The sequence below is a fragment of the Vidua macroura genome, chromosome 7, assembly GCF_024509145.1.
Source record: "Vidua macroura isolate BioBank_ID:100142 chromosome 7, ASM2450914v1, whole genome shotgun sequence".
NCBI lineage: Eukaryota > Metazoa > Chordata > Aves > Passeriformes > Viduidae > Vidua > Vidua macroura.
Genome location: NC_071577.1, coordinates 32,948,182 through 32,968,907, shown reverse-complemented (window position 1 = coordinate 32,968,907; position 20,726 = coordinate 32,948,182). Strand labels below are relative to the sequence as shown.

Below are 20,726 nucleotides of genomic sequence, written 5' to 3'. Positions count from 1 at the left end.
GAAAAACACAAGGCTGCTAGCCAAGTCATGTTGTTCACATCACTAGAAAGCACAGGCTATAAAATATGCATGTAGATTTGTTTTTAATTTCATTTTAAATTGTTGACTAGGTGAAGTTGGTTCCAAATTTACTTGCAGGAGTTTTTTATCTAGTTTCTCTCAGTGTAAGGTCCTCAATGTGTTCAACATGCTTTGGCTGTCAGGAAATTTTGGTATTTGTTTGTAATTTTTTGTGGTGTGGGGCTGTGGTAAGAAAGAGCTTTGCAATGAAAGTCCCAATATTGTAAATAGCCAAACACTAAATCCTGTAGTTTTCCTGTCCAAAAGGTACCAATTCTTTGTTTTCTGAAGCTTTACTAAACAAAAATTATACTTTCACTTGTTATGAAAAAAAAATAAGAGCAAGTTATTTTTATCATGGTTCTATAATTCCAATGTTTTGCAAACAACACTGAATATATTGTTTTCAATAATTATCTAAAATGATCTTTTATTTTAGATGAACTTGCAAATTCATCAGAAAACAGATTATCCTTGGAAGATCTCTTCAGGAAAGAGTTCATAATTCATAATCCAGAAGCCAAATGGATTAATGGTAAGTTTATAAGATCTCACTTAATTTGAAACTAGGTAAAAATTTTAAGTCTTGAATAATATTATCCAGTCACTGAGAAAAACAAAAATCAGTTAAAATTGCAAACCCTCTTGAAACTGGCCAGTGTCCCAGTTTTCCTTGTTCCTCTGAGTCACGTCTCTTTCATTAATTTTTGAAGTGGCTTTCTATTTTTAAAGCCCTGTCTAGTAGAAACCCACTAAAATTACCTGGATGTGCTCCTGACTCAACTGGAAGCAGTGGTGAAGAGTTATGTTTAAGAACTGGATCTTGTTTGTGGATTCACAGGAAGATCAACTCTATTAATATCTGAACTTTGGGATTTGAGAACTGGTTCTCTTTGCATCTAGAAAATACTTGAATATTCCAGTATATTTGTACAGTCATGGTATTTTTCTGATGACAACTAATTGTATTTAGTATTCAAATTTATTAAATGATTTGTGCATGGCATGCAGATTTCTCCAAAATTAAGCAGTTTTAATGTAAAAAAAGAAAAATAATTCAAACTCTTTTTCTCAACTCACTGACTTCTTTTTCTCTTGTTGCCATGCCTTGTTCACTTTCTGTCTGTAAGAAATGTACAGGTAATGCAGTAGCAGCTGTCTGGTTTGTGTCATTGTGGTAATCTGGGTGTTCCTGCAGGTGACAGAATCAAATAACAACAGGATTTGTGCAAAACTGGGCAAGGCAAAACTGTTGTGGAGTGCTCTGTGCAAGGCAGGAGTCTGGTAGTCTGGTGGCTGTGTGTGTAAATTCAGAATGAATTTGCATGGAAATATTGCTTCAATTATATTAACTTTGGCATTCAACTATAATTAGAACTGCTTTACTTAGTAGGGAGCTGTGTGATTGAATTATTGCTTTGTGATAAACTCTGAAGAATGAAGTGGGTATAATAAACATAAGTGCATTTAAAAATAAAAGCATAAAAAGGATAAAAGTATGGTCAGTATTTTTTTTTTCAGGACCTGCTCTGGTATTTGTTACCCATTAGTTTAGGGATTAGAGAAGGGACAGAGTTTAGTTTCCTGCCACTCCCTTTCCCCAGCTACTCCAATGATATCTCACCTTTCTGCTGAGTTGCCCTTAGTTTCTTCTTGGGACTGGTTTCTGTCTGCAGTCAATGCAGAAAAAAAAAAAAAAAAAAGTGATACTGGGTACAGCTGGAACTGTTCTGTTGCCAAGAGGAGCAGTTTCTTGTGTTTGGCAGAAAACTCTTTTCCTGTAAGACTTTTTGCTAATGAAATCATAAAAGCAGGTTTTCAATTTGCTGTTCTCTGTTAAAACAGCTGCCTCTGACCCCACCCTGTCTGAAAAACACTGGCCCTAATTGTCAAATAAAGTTACCCCAGAGCCACTACTGTAAACTAAGGTGGTCACTAAAAGCAGGTAAGTACATAGTGGAAGAAGACCACTATCCTGGTTCCATCTATTATTCATGTTACTTAAAAAATCCATGAGATGATTCTCCTAAGAACTCTAGTAGTTCTTCATAACATGTGCCTAATATTCTATGCATAAAAATAGTACTAATTTCAAAACCCAGGACAATAAAACTAAAAGGCTGTGGATGGAGTTACATTAAATATTGGTGATGCTATAAAACATGTAGTTTATTGTATTTCTTAACTCTCTTCTACAGCCTGTAATAACAGCTAAGCTTCTTTTATGAGTTTCCCAGATGTGGTAAAAAGAAATGCAGAATTTGGTGCTAAATCCTGGCTTGGATACAGGTTTCTCCTGTGGTTTTCAAAATCTATCTTAAAAGCTCCTACACTGAAAGATAATTTAATTAGCATCATGCAAAAATATCATTTGTATTAGTATAATGCAAAAAAATTGTTGTAAACAATCCAGTGTAAAAGCTATGAGATTGTACAGGTATGAACTTTTCCATCTCTTGAAAATAATACTAGAAATGCTATTTATTAGAGAAAGGCCCTGTGTTTTATTAACAGTACATTGGTTCTAATATCCAGTCTTTCTGCAATTATGGTTTTCTGAGTCAGTGTGAAAACTTCTAAGCCCGCAGTTAGGTGTTCTCCTGAGTTTATTGGCCAAAGAAACAATGAAGTCCAATAGTACAAAAAAAAAAAAAAAGGAGGAAAGAAAGGACATTTTGTTTATTAGAATATGTGTATGTATGAGAAATAAAAAAAAAGTGGGGGTAATTAAGGATTTAATGAAGTATTTTTGATGAACACAGAAAAAAAAATATGTATAGGTTTTGGGATTTTTTTACATTTTCTTTGAAAATAGCCAGTATAGTTAATGATATCCAATATCTTGGGCAATAAAAAACCCCAAGGAATAGTTTTTCAAAACAGCATTTCTGCTTCCTACTTCTATTTTTATTTTTTAAGACTTTATTTCCTGGCACTGTGGCATTGCACTGATGGCATTATATGCACGGAAAATGAAATATATAACTTCAGATTCATTACTGAGGGGAGCATTTGGCACTTTCTTTGGATATTGGCAGGATAAGTGAACTCTGCACAGGATGATTTTAGCAGAAAATAAATAGCTACTTACTACCTTTTGCTCCTCTTGGAATAGGATAATTTGCATCCATCTGAAAGTTTTATCATCTTTACCTCCTCGGAAGGGGTAGGAATAGAGAGGAAGAAGTGGTTCCTGCTGTAAGCAGTGCCTTCAGGGTCTGGAGCATGTTTTGTAGAAAAACAAAAAGAAAGATTTAAGGCTTTCAAGTGGTGGATGAATCACTGTGTCCTTAGGTAAGGCCTGGTATTTAACTGCTGCCCTTTAATGAAACTTTCCCTACTGATCTTTGGATTTCTCTGACATTATCTTCCAATCTTGCATTATTTCTTCTGTGTTTGAAAGCTCCTTCACTACAAAACCCATCCCCATGCAGCTATTTCTAGACTGCTCTTTAATAAGAGCAGCCCTTAAATGCAGAATTTTTTACAGTCCATTTCCTTTCCTGCTTGAAACTGAGTCCACAATTTTATGGGCTTGCCACCAAAGTTAATAATTATGCAAATGTCTAAAGTTGGAGAGGAGATGTTGGTCTTTATCTGAGATAATCAGATGTTGCTGAGGAAAATAAAAGCAACACGATGAGCTAGTCTTAAAAGTGACAAAATATATTCCCGTTTTTTATAATATGTAAAGATGTACCTGTGCAGATATCCAGACTTCTTCCTCCCTTCCTTTTTTTCTCTTTCTATTTTGATATATTTCAAAGACAATATATATTTTTTTAACCTGACTTGGATTTTTTTTTTCTTTCTTTGAAATAATTTACAAAGGAAAGTATAAGGAAATAGGGATGATAGCTAGTAATTTTGTTGAAAATAACTTAGTAGGGTGCTAAGCTTTGTCAGTTATAAATCTGATTACTTTGGCTGTAAAAGGACATGGTGGAGACTACACCCAACCTTTAACCAGTCCAGTCCCTGTTAGCTGGAAAAGTGTTTAATTGCAGAAGGCATTCCAGGTGTCTGGCATAGTTTTGGAGACTTTGAATGAGAGTACATCTTCCTGTAGCATTATTGATCTTCAGGTTTTCTAATAGGAAATAAGAATTTAAAATGCTGCCAGTGAATAATGAACCTGGTTGAACCTGACAGCTCACTGGTGCAGAGTGAAGAATTTTTTCAAGATATTTTCCCAATTTCTCTCAAGTTACTTGGAAATGTGTATGCTCCCTTGTGGGAAATATTGAGGACTCAACAGATTTGCATTCTTTTACTGAGGTCTGTACTTATGTCTTTTGTTTCAGGGACTATTGCTGTTAATGACAATAAAATTCAGAATATTTTTGTGTATTCCTCTGTGAATATGTGAGTTGCTTGCATTTTTTTCTGTTCAGACATTCTTTGCCAATCTTTCCTGTATAAAATAGAGTGCGCTGGCTCCTTGATGGCACTGTCAGATGGGTGAATAGCCAGCACAATGACAGTAATTTTCATATCTTTTAATGAAGAGTGTTGCAGAAGGAGCTGCAGTCTGAATGATGGCAGGCATTTCCCTGGAATCCTGTTCGTGCTAAAGCTCAGCAAATCACCTGAGCATGTGTTGTGTTTTTGTGCGTGTGTTTGTGTGTTTGTGTGTGTGTGTATTTGTCTGTGTGTGTTTTTGTGAGTGTGTGTATTTTTGTGTATTTGTCTGTGTTTGTGTGTGTATTTGTATGTGTATTTTTGTGTTTGTGTGTGTGTCTGTAGGTGTGTTTTTGTGTTTGTGTGTGTTTTTGTGTGCGTGTTTGTGTTTTTGTGTGTGTGCCAGCACAAGAGACAGGGTTTCTGGTGACACTTCAGGGCGGGAAGACAAGAGAGTTCCTTTCTTTACCCAACCAGCCCAAATATGAATGCATCATTCCAATGAGAGCTTTCTGGAGGAGGCATATGTTTGCACCTCATTCTCTTATTGTAAACCCCTGTTTTGGAATTAGGTTTATCACTTTTTCCACCATAAAATCCAAGGTTGTGTCAGCAGTCTCAGCAGGCACACCCTGTTCAGATTCAATTTTCAAAGCAAATAATTTTTTAATACACATATATATTTTCAAGGCAAAGATTCTTCAACTTTTCTTTTTGTTTCTTCCCCTTTTACAGTTTTAATATGTTTGGAGATTATAATAAACCACTCCATCTAAGTGAGAAGTATTTTCACTCCAGTTTTGTTTTTTTTTTTAACTCAAGGCTTTGCATTAACTTTATTTTCTTGTTTTATTTTTGTGTTTTTATGGTGTTTCCAGATTTCCTATATCAGCCTCAGCAGAAGCTTTCATTTGCTGAATAATTGCTAGTTCTGATGTGGGCATCTTTATTTTCATGCAGTGAGGAGAAAAGAAAATAAGTGATGACACCCCTTTTGAACATCAGAGAAATTACGGGACTGGTTTAGGGAGGAAATCCCTCTGCTCCCCACATTTATTTTGCAAACATTTATTTTGTTTAGTACAGTCTCTTAAAAAAAAAAAAAAAGGAAAAAAATTACAATTTTTAAGCATTTTTACAGTTGACCAGTGGTTTCACTATCATCTTTTACAGACTGTGTATTACAGTTAACATGAAAGAAATATTACTTCAGCTTCTCATAACATGTTTGCTTTCCTTAAAGAGCAACTGAGAGAGTGTCTGGTCATAAATTTATCTGTGGTTGTCCCTGGCACGTTTCTCATGCCTTTGTCACCTGGGGAGTGAAATGTGTAGGCAGTGGCCTTTGCTGGAGCTGGTGCTTCCCTTGGGTCTCTGTTGCCTCTTGTTTATCCTGAAAAATAAAATAAAAAGTGGGCCTGGGAAACCTGGGATGAAGGTGATTGAAATTGCTTTAAGATTATTTATGATAAAAATGGAAGTGGTTTGGGAAGCACAACACATAGATTCCACAGTAGCACATATGCCAACTTTGTGCAGTAAAAATATGGTTTAAAACATTTGGCACTTCTTAAAAGAAGCTTTTCCTGTGTATGAGATAAACATAAACTTGTTTTCACAGGGCTGAGTGTGTTTTGATGTTTGTCAATGGGTATGGGTCAATTTCAAGAAATAATCCATCACAGAACAATAAGAGAAGAGATTCCGCTCCAGAAATCTGTTGCTGAGTTGGATTCAAGAAGCAAAGAAATACCTCTTTTAGAATTACACATCTATGTATGCTGGTATTACCCCTGCAATCAGTGATGGATGTTAAGAGTGAAGTCCTATGTTATTTTTTTCCCTGTCCCCTAAATGAGATGAGAGTGGGAAGTGGCCAGGTTGGAATGCACCCATGGGGCAGGAGAGCACTTCTGGTATAGCAGGGGCTGTTTGATGCTCATCAATTTGCTGTGATGTTAATTAATTAATTAATTATCTAATGCTGTGTCAGGAGCTTGGGTAGAAGTGAAGAGGGGTATGCTCAGTGTTACTCGTGCCAGCTCTGCACAGATTTTTCATTTTTTTGTTGGAAATCTCTCTGTGCAGAGCCTGGAGCTGGAAGCCAGGCCAGGGAGTTGTTTTGTTGCCTGGGGTTCTTTGTGAAGAGTTTATTTCTAAAAGGCAGCAGAGGGGGTTGGACTTTGATTCTCTGTGCTGCAAAAAAGCAGCCTGTGGAAGAACAAGTAAAAAAAAAAAAAAAACACTCCAATCTTCGGAGGCTTTCAGCTAAAATTCTTCTTTCCTAAAACTCCAGCAAGTTGTGTGAAATATTCACCCCAGTTTTGCCAAGTCTGAAGACAATGTTTTGGGAAAGGCCCAAAAAATTTGAGAGGATACATAGAGCATCTCCAGGCTGGCTGATATTTCTCTCAGAAACTGCTAAGAAGGGGAATAAAAGGCTTGACTGATACCATTCCACTGATTTATTAAAATAACTTCTTAAAATAATTTAAACAATGTTTTTGTGAAACAGATTGAATGATTCGGTTTTCTCATTAGGGAACAGACTGGAGGAGTTTGGGGCTGTGTTTGTGCTGATGCTCTGTGAGCCAGCTGTGGATGGGTAATTGGTCATTCAGGGAAAGGTTGTGGAGGTACCACCCCTGTACCAAGAATAATGTGCATTGTGGTGTCCTTTGCTCCAGGAATTGTGTTTTCTCAAGCAATGAACAATTTTGTGTTAGGAAGAATTTTTATTTTCTGGTTAGTTTTAGTTTTTGTGGGTGGTTGGTTTGGTGTTTTGTCCTCATTAAAATTCTTTCTTCCACCGTGTGCACCACAATGAGGTAATTTAATTAGTAATTTTTCCTCTTGGCTCTACTTTAGTCTTTAAACAATGTTACTTAGTGGCTCTTTCACCTGATCTCCCTGCCCCACCACACTGTCAGGACCTGCTGCAGGGACTGTGCCCCTTTCTGCTCTCCTGTAATTGATGCCTCCAAGGTGGCACATTTCCTGCTTCCTCAGAAGCAGATCTTGGGCAGCTTCTGCTCAGATCAGTTAATCCCTGTTGCTGCATCAATACTGGTGCCACTGTTAATGATGGTGAACAAGCATTAAACAGTGCTGTGCATTCAGGGCCATTAACTTGTGTCACCATTGGATTCTGCAAATGACTTCTCCCTTCCTCCACCAACATTCTTTGTACACCAGGACAACATCGTGTTAGTTGTGACTTCTGCAGTATCCTGTGGCTGTTGTTTTTTCTCAAGCATCACCATTACTGACTGCAAAAAATTTTTTTACTGGCCATTTTTTTTCTGACATTTTGTTTTTGATTTTTACTAGGCATGTTGTATTCCCTCTACAGAATACTTGAAATATATTTTCCTTAAGAGTCCTTGCTTCTTGGAACAACTTATTTCTAGTTGTATTTACTGAGATGTAGCCTGATTCCGTGCTAGTTGAAATCTCTAGGTATGGGATAAAATCCAAAAACTGGGACATAAGTCAGAAAAAAATGAAATCAAGTATTCCAACTACTGAGAGGTCAAACTACCTTTTGCCACCAATAGTCAAAAACACAGCTAATCATTGCAATCCTTCTTAAAATTTATGTCCCTATTGATTTTTTACTTATTCCACAGCCCAAAGCATTAAGAATTTAACAGAGACATCAATATCCTTAGAAAACATTTACACAGGGAGAGTGTATCTGTTGCACAAGGTGTCTTTTGAAAGAGATTAGCAGAATGATTTACATTTTCTAATCAGTATTTCTGGATAGTAACCTAATGTTGAAAGGTTAAATGCATCAGTTCTGTGTGTGAACCCCTGGGAAAGTGGACCAGACACTAAATAAATCTGAGTTCTCCCTGTTTGTTGAAGCAAAAGTCTCCTGAGTGCAGTGCAGAAGTTTAAATATTCCCATAGTTTCCATAGTGATGTTGGTGGAAGAGGGAGGCCTTTTCTCAGTAACACATTTCTGGCTTAGCCAGCAGTCCTTAATGTGATCAACAAGTCTAAACTGATTGTGCTACATCATTACTCCTAGGATGCAGCCCCCTAGGCAGAATATTTTTGTTGCATGAGCAAAGCTGAGCAGTGGATAAAGCATTTTGGAATGGTAACAGATGGTGGGTGCTACACAGCAGACTCCTGAGTTCCCTCCAGACTTCCACATTGGTTTCTGTTATTCATAAAGACTTCAGAGATGGATCTGTGTGCATCAGCAGGCTCATGTACACATGATGGGTAGTATTTTCACCCTGTGCCTGCTTGTTCATCTTTCCCCACTTGTCATCAGCACAAAGTGTACCCCTTGCCCAGCTGGAGCTGCAGTCCTTTCCCCATGGGATAGTGGTGGCCTGTTAACTTCTCCTTTGGAAGCTGCTGTTAATACCTGCAGCTGGCTTCACGGTCCTTCTCAAAGGCTCATTTAAGTCTGCTCTAATTTGTTCATCAGCAATTGGATTTTCTTTAAAGGAGTGCTGTGCAGGAGGAGTAGCTGTGTGCAGTTGTAGCTGTGTGCAGCAGCAGCACAGTTGGCTGATTCTGCCTGGTTTCCATTTGCCTAAACCAAATTCTTGAATTTTTGTCAGTTTTCTTTCCAGACACTTTAACAAATACTCAGTTGTGTTTTGTGGCAGATAAGCAAGCTGTACAGTGCTTAAAGTCAGTATCTCTAAAAGCCAAAGTTTTACATTTCTAATCCTTACATTTTGTTGTCCGTTCATGTTTTTTCTTGGATTAAGAGGCAGTAAAACCAGTGCTTTCTATACCATTCTGTCTAGCTCAAGTGTTAGCATAGTGGATCCATAAAAATTGCATTTTTAACACATTTGTATCTATGAAGATATATGCACACATAAGTTTATTTCACTTTTAGGTCTTTTTTAATTTGCTCTCTTTAACTGATTCTGTTGGGGCAGATTTCGGAGACACTGACTCATATTTGCCACTCATTCATCCATTTTTCTGGTCTGTTTTGCCCAGAACAGGGTTATTCTTCCAACCACATGAAAATGTGGTTGGCACTTGAACAATTTTGCTTGTCTCTTTCAGTGTGATGCAAAAGGACTTGAGTAGGTTTAGTATGTTTAGGTTTTAGTATCTTTGGGAAAGTATGTTTGGATTTATCTGACTACATGTAGTGACCTCATGTATTTGGGGTTCTTTCAAGGTCTATTCTGTGCATCAGTTCTATTCAATTCTCACAATAAAGTGTGAAGTGCAGTGACAGCAACAGTGCTATAAAGTTTAAATTATTACATTTTTGAGAATCGGATTTAATTACATTTTTAATTTACTGCTGTAGAAATCAGCTGTGTCCCCCATACTTTCTGTGTGGCACTGTAGAGTTGAGAGGAACCCAAAGCACTTGATCTTTGCTTGTTTCTCCAGTCTGACAAAGTTTATAGGCAATTTGTGTGAGAAACTTGTAGCTAGTAATCATTAGAGCAGCCATGTATTGTTTTTCCACATCTGTAAATATAGATTGGCTTTGACCCACTAATATTGCAGTACAAACTCAGAGCCTCTTTACTGAGATAAATTAAACTCCAGGCACCTTGTAAAAAAGCTATTACTCAAACAGGGGAATGGGAGAATCAATCAGGTTTTTGACAGAATTTAGATATCAGCCTCCCATGCTGAGAGTAATTTAACTTCAACCCAGTTTTTGCCCATGTTTTCCATGATATCTTTCTCCTCAGGGATAAAGCACATCTTTAGTTTTGAGAAGGGTATCCATAGTTGAGACTTCCTTGATGAATGCAGACCATCTTACTTAACTGTGCCTCAAAGGGAAATGCAGAGTGTGCTTTCTGCACTTGCAGCCTACTTTAGGCATAGGACTGACTGAATTTCTTCTACATGTGGAATATTGATTTTTAAGTTCAGTCAAAGCTACTTGGAAGCCTAAAGTTTTCTGCAAAACTGTAAGTTGCACTTTGAAAGTAAAAATTAGAAGCACTTTAAAAATGTGGCTGTGAAAACCCAGGACTTTTGGGTTGTTGTTGTGAGCAATAGCAATACATGAAGCAGGTAAGAGAATCTGTTTTATTGCAGGACAGGCATTACATGAGAATTAGTTTGACTAATTTCAAAAGTTGGTTTTTGACCCCATCCTAGAGCAGCTGTCTCTGGGATAAAAAGGCAGCTTCTTTTCTTCTCAGGCCTGGAGTCTTGTCTGCCAGATTGGGTCTGTTAATTCTGTAATGATGGTTCAGGTAATTGTGAATTTGTTATCAGGATCTCAGCTGAGACAGCTCATTTGTAAAGGTCATTAAGCTTTCAGAGTGACAGGTATAGTTGGCTGAAGATACATTTGTTAGAAATGTTTTCTGATGCTTTCTTATTAGTTTTCACTTGCAGGTTTTGTATGAAGTAATGTTTTCTGTATAAACTTAGTGAAGTAAGTTTAGATAGTCTGCTTCAGCTTTCTCACATTTGTGATTTTTAATTTTGAATGTCAAAATCTTATATCTTTGGCATAATAATTTTATTTTGACATTGTTATTTTAATGTGTTTTATATTACTTGGCTACACTATTTTATTCATGCAAAAATGATGTATTGTATTATTGGAGTGAACAATTCCACATTTAAAAACAAGTATTTCAATATATTCTATTTGAAATTCTGAGGAATATTTTAACTAAAAAAATAGTGAACTATAAGGTTTTCAATTTATTCTAATTTGGAATAAAAATGATTGCATTTTCCAATATTTATTCCTCTCAATGGGCAATGTAGAGAAGGAGGCTCTAAGCCGTATTATCAATTAAACCACATTATAAATTTCCCATATTCCATTCATGGAAATCTGTTGCAGAGTAAATATTATAATCTGCAGCATTTCCATTGATTCTTGATGGATTCCAGATGTATAGAGAGATGGAAATGGGCTCCTCTTATGAGATGCTAATTCTTTGCTTTCTGGGCAACTGCATGTGTAATGAAATTTATGTAAACTATGATTTTTTATCTTTTTTCCATTTTCATACCCGGTGTTGTAACTTGTCCTCCTAGAGGCAAGGACTCACTGTTCCAGCAAGTTAGCTCTTTCTTTTTTTTAGCAAAATAAAATGGTCATATAACATGTTACGTAAATGTTCCTCTCTGCTTAAATACTCTGCCCTCTTCTCTAGCTGTTTTCTGAGCTCTTATTTTGATAAATTGTTAATTGAAAACAATTTCAAACTCAAACTTTTTGCTGAAGACCTTGATTAACTCATGCATGCTACTATAATTGAAATAACAGCAACAGTTCTGCTATATTACTCCAGAAGAACTTATAATGTTAAATTATATTTTTACCTACTTAGCTAAAATCAGGGCAAAGAGTATTGAGAAAGATAAAGAAAGTGAAGATAAATAATTTTTTTACTTCAGGTACTGCCAGTGCCACTATCATTGTTTGATGAGTTGTATATGGAAGTAGAGGCAGACAATATGTCTTTCAGGACTAAATGCTTTCTGTCTCACTGCCATCTTCAAAATAACCTTTTATTAATTTTAACCAAACACTTTTTGAGTATGGGATGTGACTGTCCTGAGTATTGTCACACACAACCACTCATGCCTCACTTCTATATTAAAATATAATCTGAGTTAACAGTTGGGGGATTTTTTTTGTTCCTCAGAAACTGACAAGTCTGAATGTTCAATAACTTGCATTAATTTTTTTCAGTTTGCTTGGTAATTTTCTGGATAGGGTAAGGCCAGGAAATAAAATGGCATTTGAAGCAGGGTTTGCTTTTATCTGAGAGCAGGACTTTGCAGAGCTGGGAGTGAGAAAGCAGCATTATTGACAGCCTGACTCCAGGCTGGTCTGTGAGAGGTCCTGAGCACCATGCCGAAGGCACTCCAGTCCCTTTGCTGAAAACCATGAAATTTCCCCATTCCCTACACTGGTAATGTGTTGGATGAAGGATATTTTAGTTCTTAGTAAGAGATTGACTTAGTAACTGCTTCAGTCTCTGCTTCCTGGTTTGTTTAATAACCACAAAAACCTTCAGAGCAAAACTTCTCAAACAACTTTATTCAGTGACTCAGAGTACACTGATATATCTGCAGCTACTCATTCCTTTAGTAGTGAACTTCAGCACAGTGTCATATTTTAAAAATATATTTCATTATTACAGTGACTCAAAAAAGGAAATTTGGGCTTAAATCAAGTCAGAACATACAGATATTAATTTTTAATTAAAATTTTAAAAATGCTTGGGAGTTTTTCTTATTTCTCGTAAATATGGTGCCTCTGCTGAATAACAGTTTACAATGTTATATTTGTGGAATAGATAAAAGAAATACTTGTATAAGTCTTGATTTTTCAGGAAGACTTGATTTTTCAGCACCCACAACTGACTACAATGCTTATATAAACTAATTTAAACATAAGAGTTTTCAGAGTAGCATTTTTTTCTTTTTCAGATGTGAAGGAATTTAGGGAGTTCCTTGCTTGGGAGTCAATATTTAGACAAGTGTAAAGATCTCAGGAGTCAGGAAGAGGATTTGGCTTTTTAGCAAATAAGGAAACTGATCTGGAGAGGCTGTTAACAGCCACTGACTTTGACAGTGCTACTGAGAGCACAGGGAAACCTGTTTGATGTGGCAGGAAAAGATGCCTTGTTACCTCCTTTTCAAGGAAGGTTTTTATTATGTTTTGTTTTGTTCTTTTTTTTTTTTTTTTTTTTAACTGTGTTGATGCCTGTGCTGGAATAAAAACTGGGCTCTGATACTTTTGGAGGTTAATCTTAATGAATAAACAGTGTCAGAAAAGAGAGATAGGCATCTGTAAGAATTCCTGAGCTTTCCCTAAGAGCTCATGATGGCCTTTTTCTTCCCCACGTCTCAAGGAAGGATAAAGCTTAATGCTTTGTCAGAGAATTTACTGAATAAATGAAGAAAAAAAAGTTATTAAGAACTTGGTTTGTTATTTTAAAACGCCATCAGTTCACCATCTTTATTAAGAAATGATTAGCTGTGTGTCCATAGAATCACAGAATAGTTGATAGAGATCTTTAAAATTCCTTTAGGTCACCCCCCCTGCATTGAGCAAGGACATCTCCAACGAGGTCAGGTTGTTCTGAGCTCCATCCAACCTTGAATGGCTCCAGGGATGGGTCAGCCACTGCCTCTCAGGGCAGCCTGTTCTGGCAAAAAGAGTAAAAACCTTCTTCCTTACTTCTAATCTAAACTGATCATCTTTTAGCTTCAAAACATTAGCCCTTGTCATGTTGTAGCAGACCCTGCTAAAAAAACCCAGAGGGATAATCTAGATATAGCAAAACAGTTTGCTGGGGTCTGAACTCACAATGATTCTTTGGGAGGGTATTAAAGAAAGGACCACAGAGAGGAATTGCCTGATTATATCTTTCCCAGAACAGCAGTGAAATGTTCTTTCAATAATGGATTATTTTTAAGCATTTTACCATGACAGCCTTTAATTATAAGGGTGATTATTTTTACTGCATTTTGTGATGTATTTTTTTTTACATAATAGCAAACTGATTTCCTGCATTCAGTTCTTCCAGTGAAGGAGAAATATTTTTTAAGTGCTTAATCTGAATTTAAATTAAGGCAAACCTTTGTACTCAGCTTGCATAGCATGCAAACGATAACTTCAGAAAAATACAGCTTTGTGACACACTGATTACTTTTGTAAAGATAGAAGTATATTCTCCCTTTGATGAGCGTGTCTAACTTCCATTAGTGCTAATGGGAGTTATGCATTTATGCTTTGAAGAGTCTACACTCCAATTAGTTATAACACTTAAAGGAAATGTGAGATGTTGTTGAAAGTAGAGATTCTTTAGTGTTGAAATGGTTTTTTTTTTTCTGAATTTCTCTCCTGTTCCCTCTTGCTCTGTGAATGCTTTGACGTTGACTGACATATTGTCATGAAATCTTGTAAATATGAGTATTGTGTGCAGTTGAAATTGCATTGTGACATATTGATAGTTAAAGACATCTCACATGTAGCTCTTGGATATGTAGTCTACCTTCTGGCAGTCTCTTTCTTTCCCTGCTTACCTTTAGGTGGCAGCTGAATATCTGTTCCCTTGATTGATCAATTTCAAGGTTAACCTCAGACCAAGTTTTACTTGGCTGAAGTTGAGATAGTAAAGAGAGCCGTGTTCTTAATCTTCTCGTTGTGAGCAGAAAACAACAAGCCATCAGGAAAGAGATAAGTTGTCCCTGGATCCTGTGCTTCAATCTGATTGCAAACAGGAAACAACCCTTGTGGGAAGTGTGAATGGCTTTGAGGAAAACAAGGATGAGCTGTTGCTAGAAGTCACTCACACTGAAGGTGATGCAGATGCAACAGGTTCATCTGGGAACTAAAAGCAGTTAAGCAATTTACTCTTTAAAGAGACATGTAAGTGTAGAAGATCAGCACAAAGGGAAAGAAGATGAATTAGTTGGACCAAAGAGACCTAATTATTTCTTTTTCCTAAAAGTAGCTTATTAATATTAATCTCTGTTGCTTCTCCCTGATGTGTGACATTTAGAGCTACCCAGGCATCTGACAAATCCACAGTAAGCCACAAATCTCCCTGTGAGCCACAGGGGTTATTTGGGGCTGGAGGAATACAAATTTCATTCAAACTCTGATTCGTGGATCTCAGAACTGAGCAAGATCAATAAGGATCTCATGCTTTTCATATTTATTCTTGTTCACATGCAATGTAAAATGTGCAGCTCAGCTTTTCAACAAGCTGGAGTCCCTAGAAGTTGTTGTTTTTTTTTTGTTTGGTTGTTTTTTGTTTTTTTTTTGTTTGTTTTTTTTCTTTTGATTTTTTTTTTTTTTTTCTTTTTTGTTGCTCTTGGCCTGAGGGTCTGTGATGGTGGCAAATGTATCACCTAGAATATCTGCCAAAAAGAGGGAGAAGGTTTCTGGTTATGGTTAGGGTGTAATATTTAGTTTTATTACTGGATATTGTGTCTTCCTGACCCATTCAACTCCGTTTTATGGATTCTGTTTCTTTTTGTCTCCAGTTAAATATTATCCAGTATGAGTTCTTTCTACATTTAGAGAAATTTCTTCTTATATTTGTGTATTGAGTTTCACATTTTGTCTTGCTGACTGAAGTCAGGCTCTAACTTGACTGCAGAGCTGATAAAAATCCTGACACCCTTCACTGCAGCAGCGTGGATGTGCTGGTATGATAGTTTAGTCTGAAAACATGTAATTATGGTAATGGCAAAAGAGCAAGTCTCTGTGGGGACATAGATTTCCTCCCATAATGCAAACAAAAGACAGTCTCAAAACTGTAAGTTCTGTTGTTTCATCTGTTAAAATGGGCAATTAATCAAGGCGCCGGGAGAAAACTCTGCTGATAGTGGTGAGAGCTGGCACGGAGCTTTCTAATTTGTGTCGCAACAAATTGAGAGATGTAATCTCAGCTGAGGAGGATGTTTAAATAAAATTAGAGCTGTGATATGAGATGACAAAGGGAAGAAACTGAGAGTGAAGGATGACATTCTGTCTTATTTTAAAGCAGCTGTGAAATGGGAAAAAGACCATCTCAGTGGCTTGTGTTGTGCTGAAACAGATGAGCTGTCAGCCCTAACTACAGATTTCTGGTTTGGAATTTGAGTATATCAATTGGACTAACAGAATATATAAATAAATATATATATATTTGGTCAGTGATTTTCTTGATTTGTTGTGCTTCAACACAACTGGAGAATGGATTAAAATACTTTTATTTAAAATAGGAACAAGCTGCACTGAGGCTGATTTATGAATATACATATGATGTATGAATATACATGTTATATATGAATGAATTTCATCTAGACCTCTGCCTACTGTGTTTGATTAGGCTTAAATAATTTTTCTTTTGTGTCAGAAACCAAGATTTTTCTCTGTGGTTATGGGTTATGGCTATGTTAGATCTATAACCTAAACAAAAAATAACTTTTCTCTTCCATAAAATCAACTGTCATACCTGAGTTTGGAGCCAGCCATTTTTTGGGGATTTTTTCTGGGCATGTAAACCTAAAAAATCTCTTAAATTATGGTTGGAGTGTGATATAAATCTCTGTTCGGTTCTTCACTGAGGGCCATATGCAACTATAATTCCTGGTCTTTAAAGAGAGCCTGGGTGTTACAATGCCTGTTTTCATAAAGGAAGTTCTTCTGTGAGACAAAGTTTGGATGGATTAGGAAGTCACTACGTGGTAGTAGGCTGCAGTTCCTCCCTTTGCATCCATGCAAAAAGAGCTGCTTCTTTGAGCAAGAGCCTTATGGAAATAATGACCTCAGTGAAGATCTGCATCATCTCCATAATGTATTTTCTTTATCATTGTGCTTTATCAATGAGAAGCACAACCACTGTCCCTGGTTTGACATGAGGAAATTAAAGCACAGCACTGAAGAAATGAAAGCAGTAGCTGAAGAAAAGAGAATTATAAACTCCCTGTTTCCAGGGTGGAGATGGTGAGAGCTGTGTCTGTGTCAATGAGCAAGTGTGAGCCTGCAGGAGAGGATTTTCAAAGGGAATCAGCTGGTGTGAGGAGCAGCTCCCACCCTGTGTGCTGACAGGGGTGTTTTATTCCAGCCCAGCTCCTGTCTGGTCCCAGAAATGCACCAGGTGCCCTCCTGGGGAAGTTTTGTTTCACCGTGCAGGACTGCAGGTTTTCTGCTCAGAGGTTGTTCTGTGGTGTGAAGCAAAGCATTGTTAAAGGGAGAGAAATGAGACGATGAGACAAGCATCTTCCAGGAGGGGCTTGGATACAGCTGGTTCTTAGCAGAGCAGGGGAAGTTGCAGGAGGAAGAGATCAGGGGAGAAGAAATTTGAGAGAGGAGAGTAAAAGCTTTCTTGACATCTTTTCTGGTCTGTCTTCTCTGATTTTTAATTTCATAGAATTTTCATAGCATTGTGGGAAGGGAGTGTTTCTGCTAAGTGAATTCAGCTTTCTTTGCTCCTTTTGCTGTGCTTTTATTATTGCAGGACATTCCTCCTCACCAGGAATATTGATTAGCCTGGGAAATCCATCATGAGCATTGTTAGAGTGATTGATCTCTATACATCCTGCATATTATGGCGATGACTGCCTTGCAGTACGAAGCCCTGAGAGAAATACATTCCGGGCTTGCAAAATGTTTCTGCAAAACAATTAAATTATTTCACCCAAAACTCCTGGGTAGCAATAAAGAGTAAAATTTAATTAAAAATAAAAAAAATCTGCTGATTCAATTTGCATAATATGTATATTAAATCCTCCAGGATTTGGCTACATTGCTGATCTCTTTTAATTGGGCTTAATTGATTATCAAGAGTAATCAAAAATGTTTGTGGTATGTCTAGACTGACATTTACAGTTGAATGCTAAACTCATTGCAATGGCTATTTAATTGATTTGAATGAAGAGGAGAACTTTTGCTTTATGGTCTTTGCCTGTTTCATCTCATGGTGGCTCAGAGGTGCCACGGAGCTGATTCTGAAGCCTTGCAGCAAATCACAGGGTGGATGGCTTTCATGGACAGGGATTAAAGATTGGTGCTGGATAACTTCTCTGATAAAGCCCAAGTATTCTCATTTACAGTAGCCACTACAAAGATTTTTGTGTGTGCTGTTTTTTTCAGGATTCGATGCAAAGAAGAGGGATACTCCAAACCTAATGGCAGTTGTGTGTTAGGTTTTGGGTTTTAGGTACTGAACACTGTGGTTTTTTCAAACGTGTGCCCAGCACTGCATGAAACTGATCTTTATTTAATAAGATTACTTTAAGCTGAAATTCTAGTAGAAAGGTACTTATTTTAAGTGTTTTTTTAAGTGCGTGGTAATTGATGGGCAGTTTTAACTTCAGTGTCATGACAAGTGCTAATTATTATGATGCTTTTATAAAGAACGTACTCACACACTCCTGCTTCTATTGAATAAAGCTCTGTAAAGATTAAATGCATGTTACTGGAATGGAGCCACCTAGCCTCAATGCACAGCACTTTCTTCTTTGCATGCCATTTTTAAGTAAGCAGTTCCCCAAAAAGCTAAAAGCAAAAAAATTCAAGTCAGTACAAAACAGAAATTAATGGCATCTTTGAATAATAATATCTTACAGCACTATGTAGACCTGCAGTTCCATTTTGCTGACAAACTGTTTCCAATCACCTTTTTTTTTCAGGTACACCTGTCTGTCAGTGTCTAAGTACCAGTATTTAGCACTCAGTGCAAAAAAGAAGTGATTGTGCTCTAACCAATGGCAGGAATGTTGAGGGAATTCAAGTTGCTTGGAGTTGCTGTCACAAGTGAATTTCAGTAGCTTTATTATTGAGCCTCCATATTTTCCCCTGCCCTAATGTGCTGCTTTATCAGTTAATGATGAATTTTTGGTAAAACATAAAGAAATGTGCTGAAGATGGAGAAATCAATAAAAGCCAAAGACAGAACTCTAGAATCTCTGTTATTCAACAAAGGGCGTTTTCCTGAAAAATTAAATTTTCCTGTTCACATCAGCAACCAATCAGACAGAGCTGCTTGAACAAACCAAGGGATAAGTAAAACCAGGTCAGAATGCTCACTGCCTGTGCCCTGCTCCCTGCTGTACTGCCAGGGCAAGCACTGTGCCTGGAAATATGGTAAACCTTTAAACATTTCTGTGAAATAACTTCAAGGGAATTGCTCTGCAGAAAATGCCACTTGCCCACAGGGAGGTAATAGGAGGCAAACCACTTATTCTGTAGTTGGTGAGGGATCACAAATTTAGAGCAGTTTTAGCTGGCAGTGTGTCCTGACAGAAACTTTCTGAAAATAGTGCAAATTTGAAACCCAAGGATAAAATATTTGCAACTAGAGTTTCTTTTATTTTACAACTCTAGTAATAGATATGAGGGATTTGTTTGGTTTGCATCTCTCACTTTGGTTTCATAGCAACACATGTCCAGGACTTTCAAGGGTTAATTATTTTTTGTAACAATAAACTTAGACTGAAATATTCTTCCTCTACAGGCTCAACATTGCCTAAGCAAGTCAGTCTCATTTTTAAATTACAAAGCTGTGTGAAGAAGTGAAAAATTCAAGGAAGTCTTGTTTTCCAGCATGCACTTGAAACACTGTGGGCAGGGATTGCTTTTCTCCAACAGCATAAGAGTTAATAATTTAGGTTATGTACATAGAAACTGTGACTTCACCTTATGAATTGAGAAGAAAAGCATATTTTCATGGATGCTGGTGTCGCCCTGTTCTTTTGAGAGTTTTAAAGTTCTTCTAAAAGTTTTATAGGCCTTCTGATGTTTATATATTTCTACTGAATTTTCTCACACTGTTCATATAAACAATAATTGGTTTGCATTCTTCTTTGTGGGTGGACAGAATTGATAAACTGATAATTTAACCAGTGTGGTTGGAGAGGTGGTAATTTCACCCTCCAATCCACTGTCACTTTTACTATTCTATATATAGTAGAGTCAGAAAATAAAGTTTACTTTTTTTAGTTCTTTTTCTTTCCTTTTACATCTAACCTACTTGTGTGAGTTATTTTGTGTCACAGTGTGACATGCTGGCTTCTTACATTTTTGGAAATGACCAAGATCCTGTGTTTCTGCCAAAAAATAGAGTCCCATTGCTTTTCTTCTTGTAAACTTATGTCACACCTACCCTGAGGCTGAGCATAAATCTGTTTCCATAGCTTTGCCTCTTGCTAGTTTTTCTCTGTGGAAAGGTCTGTCCCATTTCTTTTGGGTGTGCCCAAAATACAGCAGGAGGAGATCCTTGTTGGTTGTCCAGAGCTGCAGGATAAGAACTGTGTTAGTGCACACAGGTCACAGGTCAATCCTTAGTGCTTGTATGACTGTGAGGAGCTGAATTCTCCTCCTCAGAGCGCAGTGAGATGTGCTCCACACTTGCCTGTAAAACCACCGCACTGACAGCTCCACTCCATCATATTTAACGTGTCAGGGATAAGTGGGAACACCCTTAGGTGAGTAGCTTGTTGAGATACACCATTAGTGATGAGTTTCACGGTAGGTGATTCTCCCAGAGGTTATTTGGGTTTTTTTTTTAGCTTTACTCTTTGCAATGGGAATCTTTAAATATTATTTTGTTGGAGAGGTAGTAGTATTTTCTGACAGAAGGAAGCAGAGTGATTAAGTGGCTAAAGTGAAAATGTCAGTGTTGCAGTAAATTTTGATATAGGAACTGATGTTTGCTGCATGTGGCTCTGCACTGTGGAGATTTTGGATCCTCTGTGCTCAGATCTGCCATCCCATTTGTGTGTTGGTGTTGTAGCACCTTGTGCATAGTTGGAGAAGAAATGATGGCAAATAAGAT

The 20,726-nt window shown here is 37.1% G+C and overlaps 1 protein-coding gene across 2 annotated transcripts in view; it reads left to right on the top strand.

Annotated features, from left to right (window-relative positions):
- The window catches only part of DPP10 (dipeptidyl peptidase like 10), a 440,196-nt gene that overhangs the window by 252,337 nt on the left and 167,133 nt on the right, over positions 1-20,726 (top strand). For both annotated transcript variants that reach the window (XM_053982682.1, XM_053982681.1), the window contains exon 3: positions 500-595. In XM_053982682.1, the coding sequence (XP_053838657.1) occupies positions 500-595 (96 nt within the window). The remainder of the gene's footprint in view (positions 1-499; positions 596-20,726) is intronic.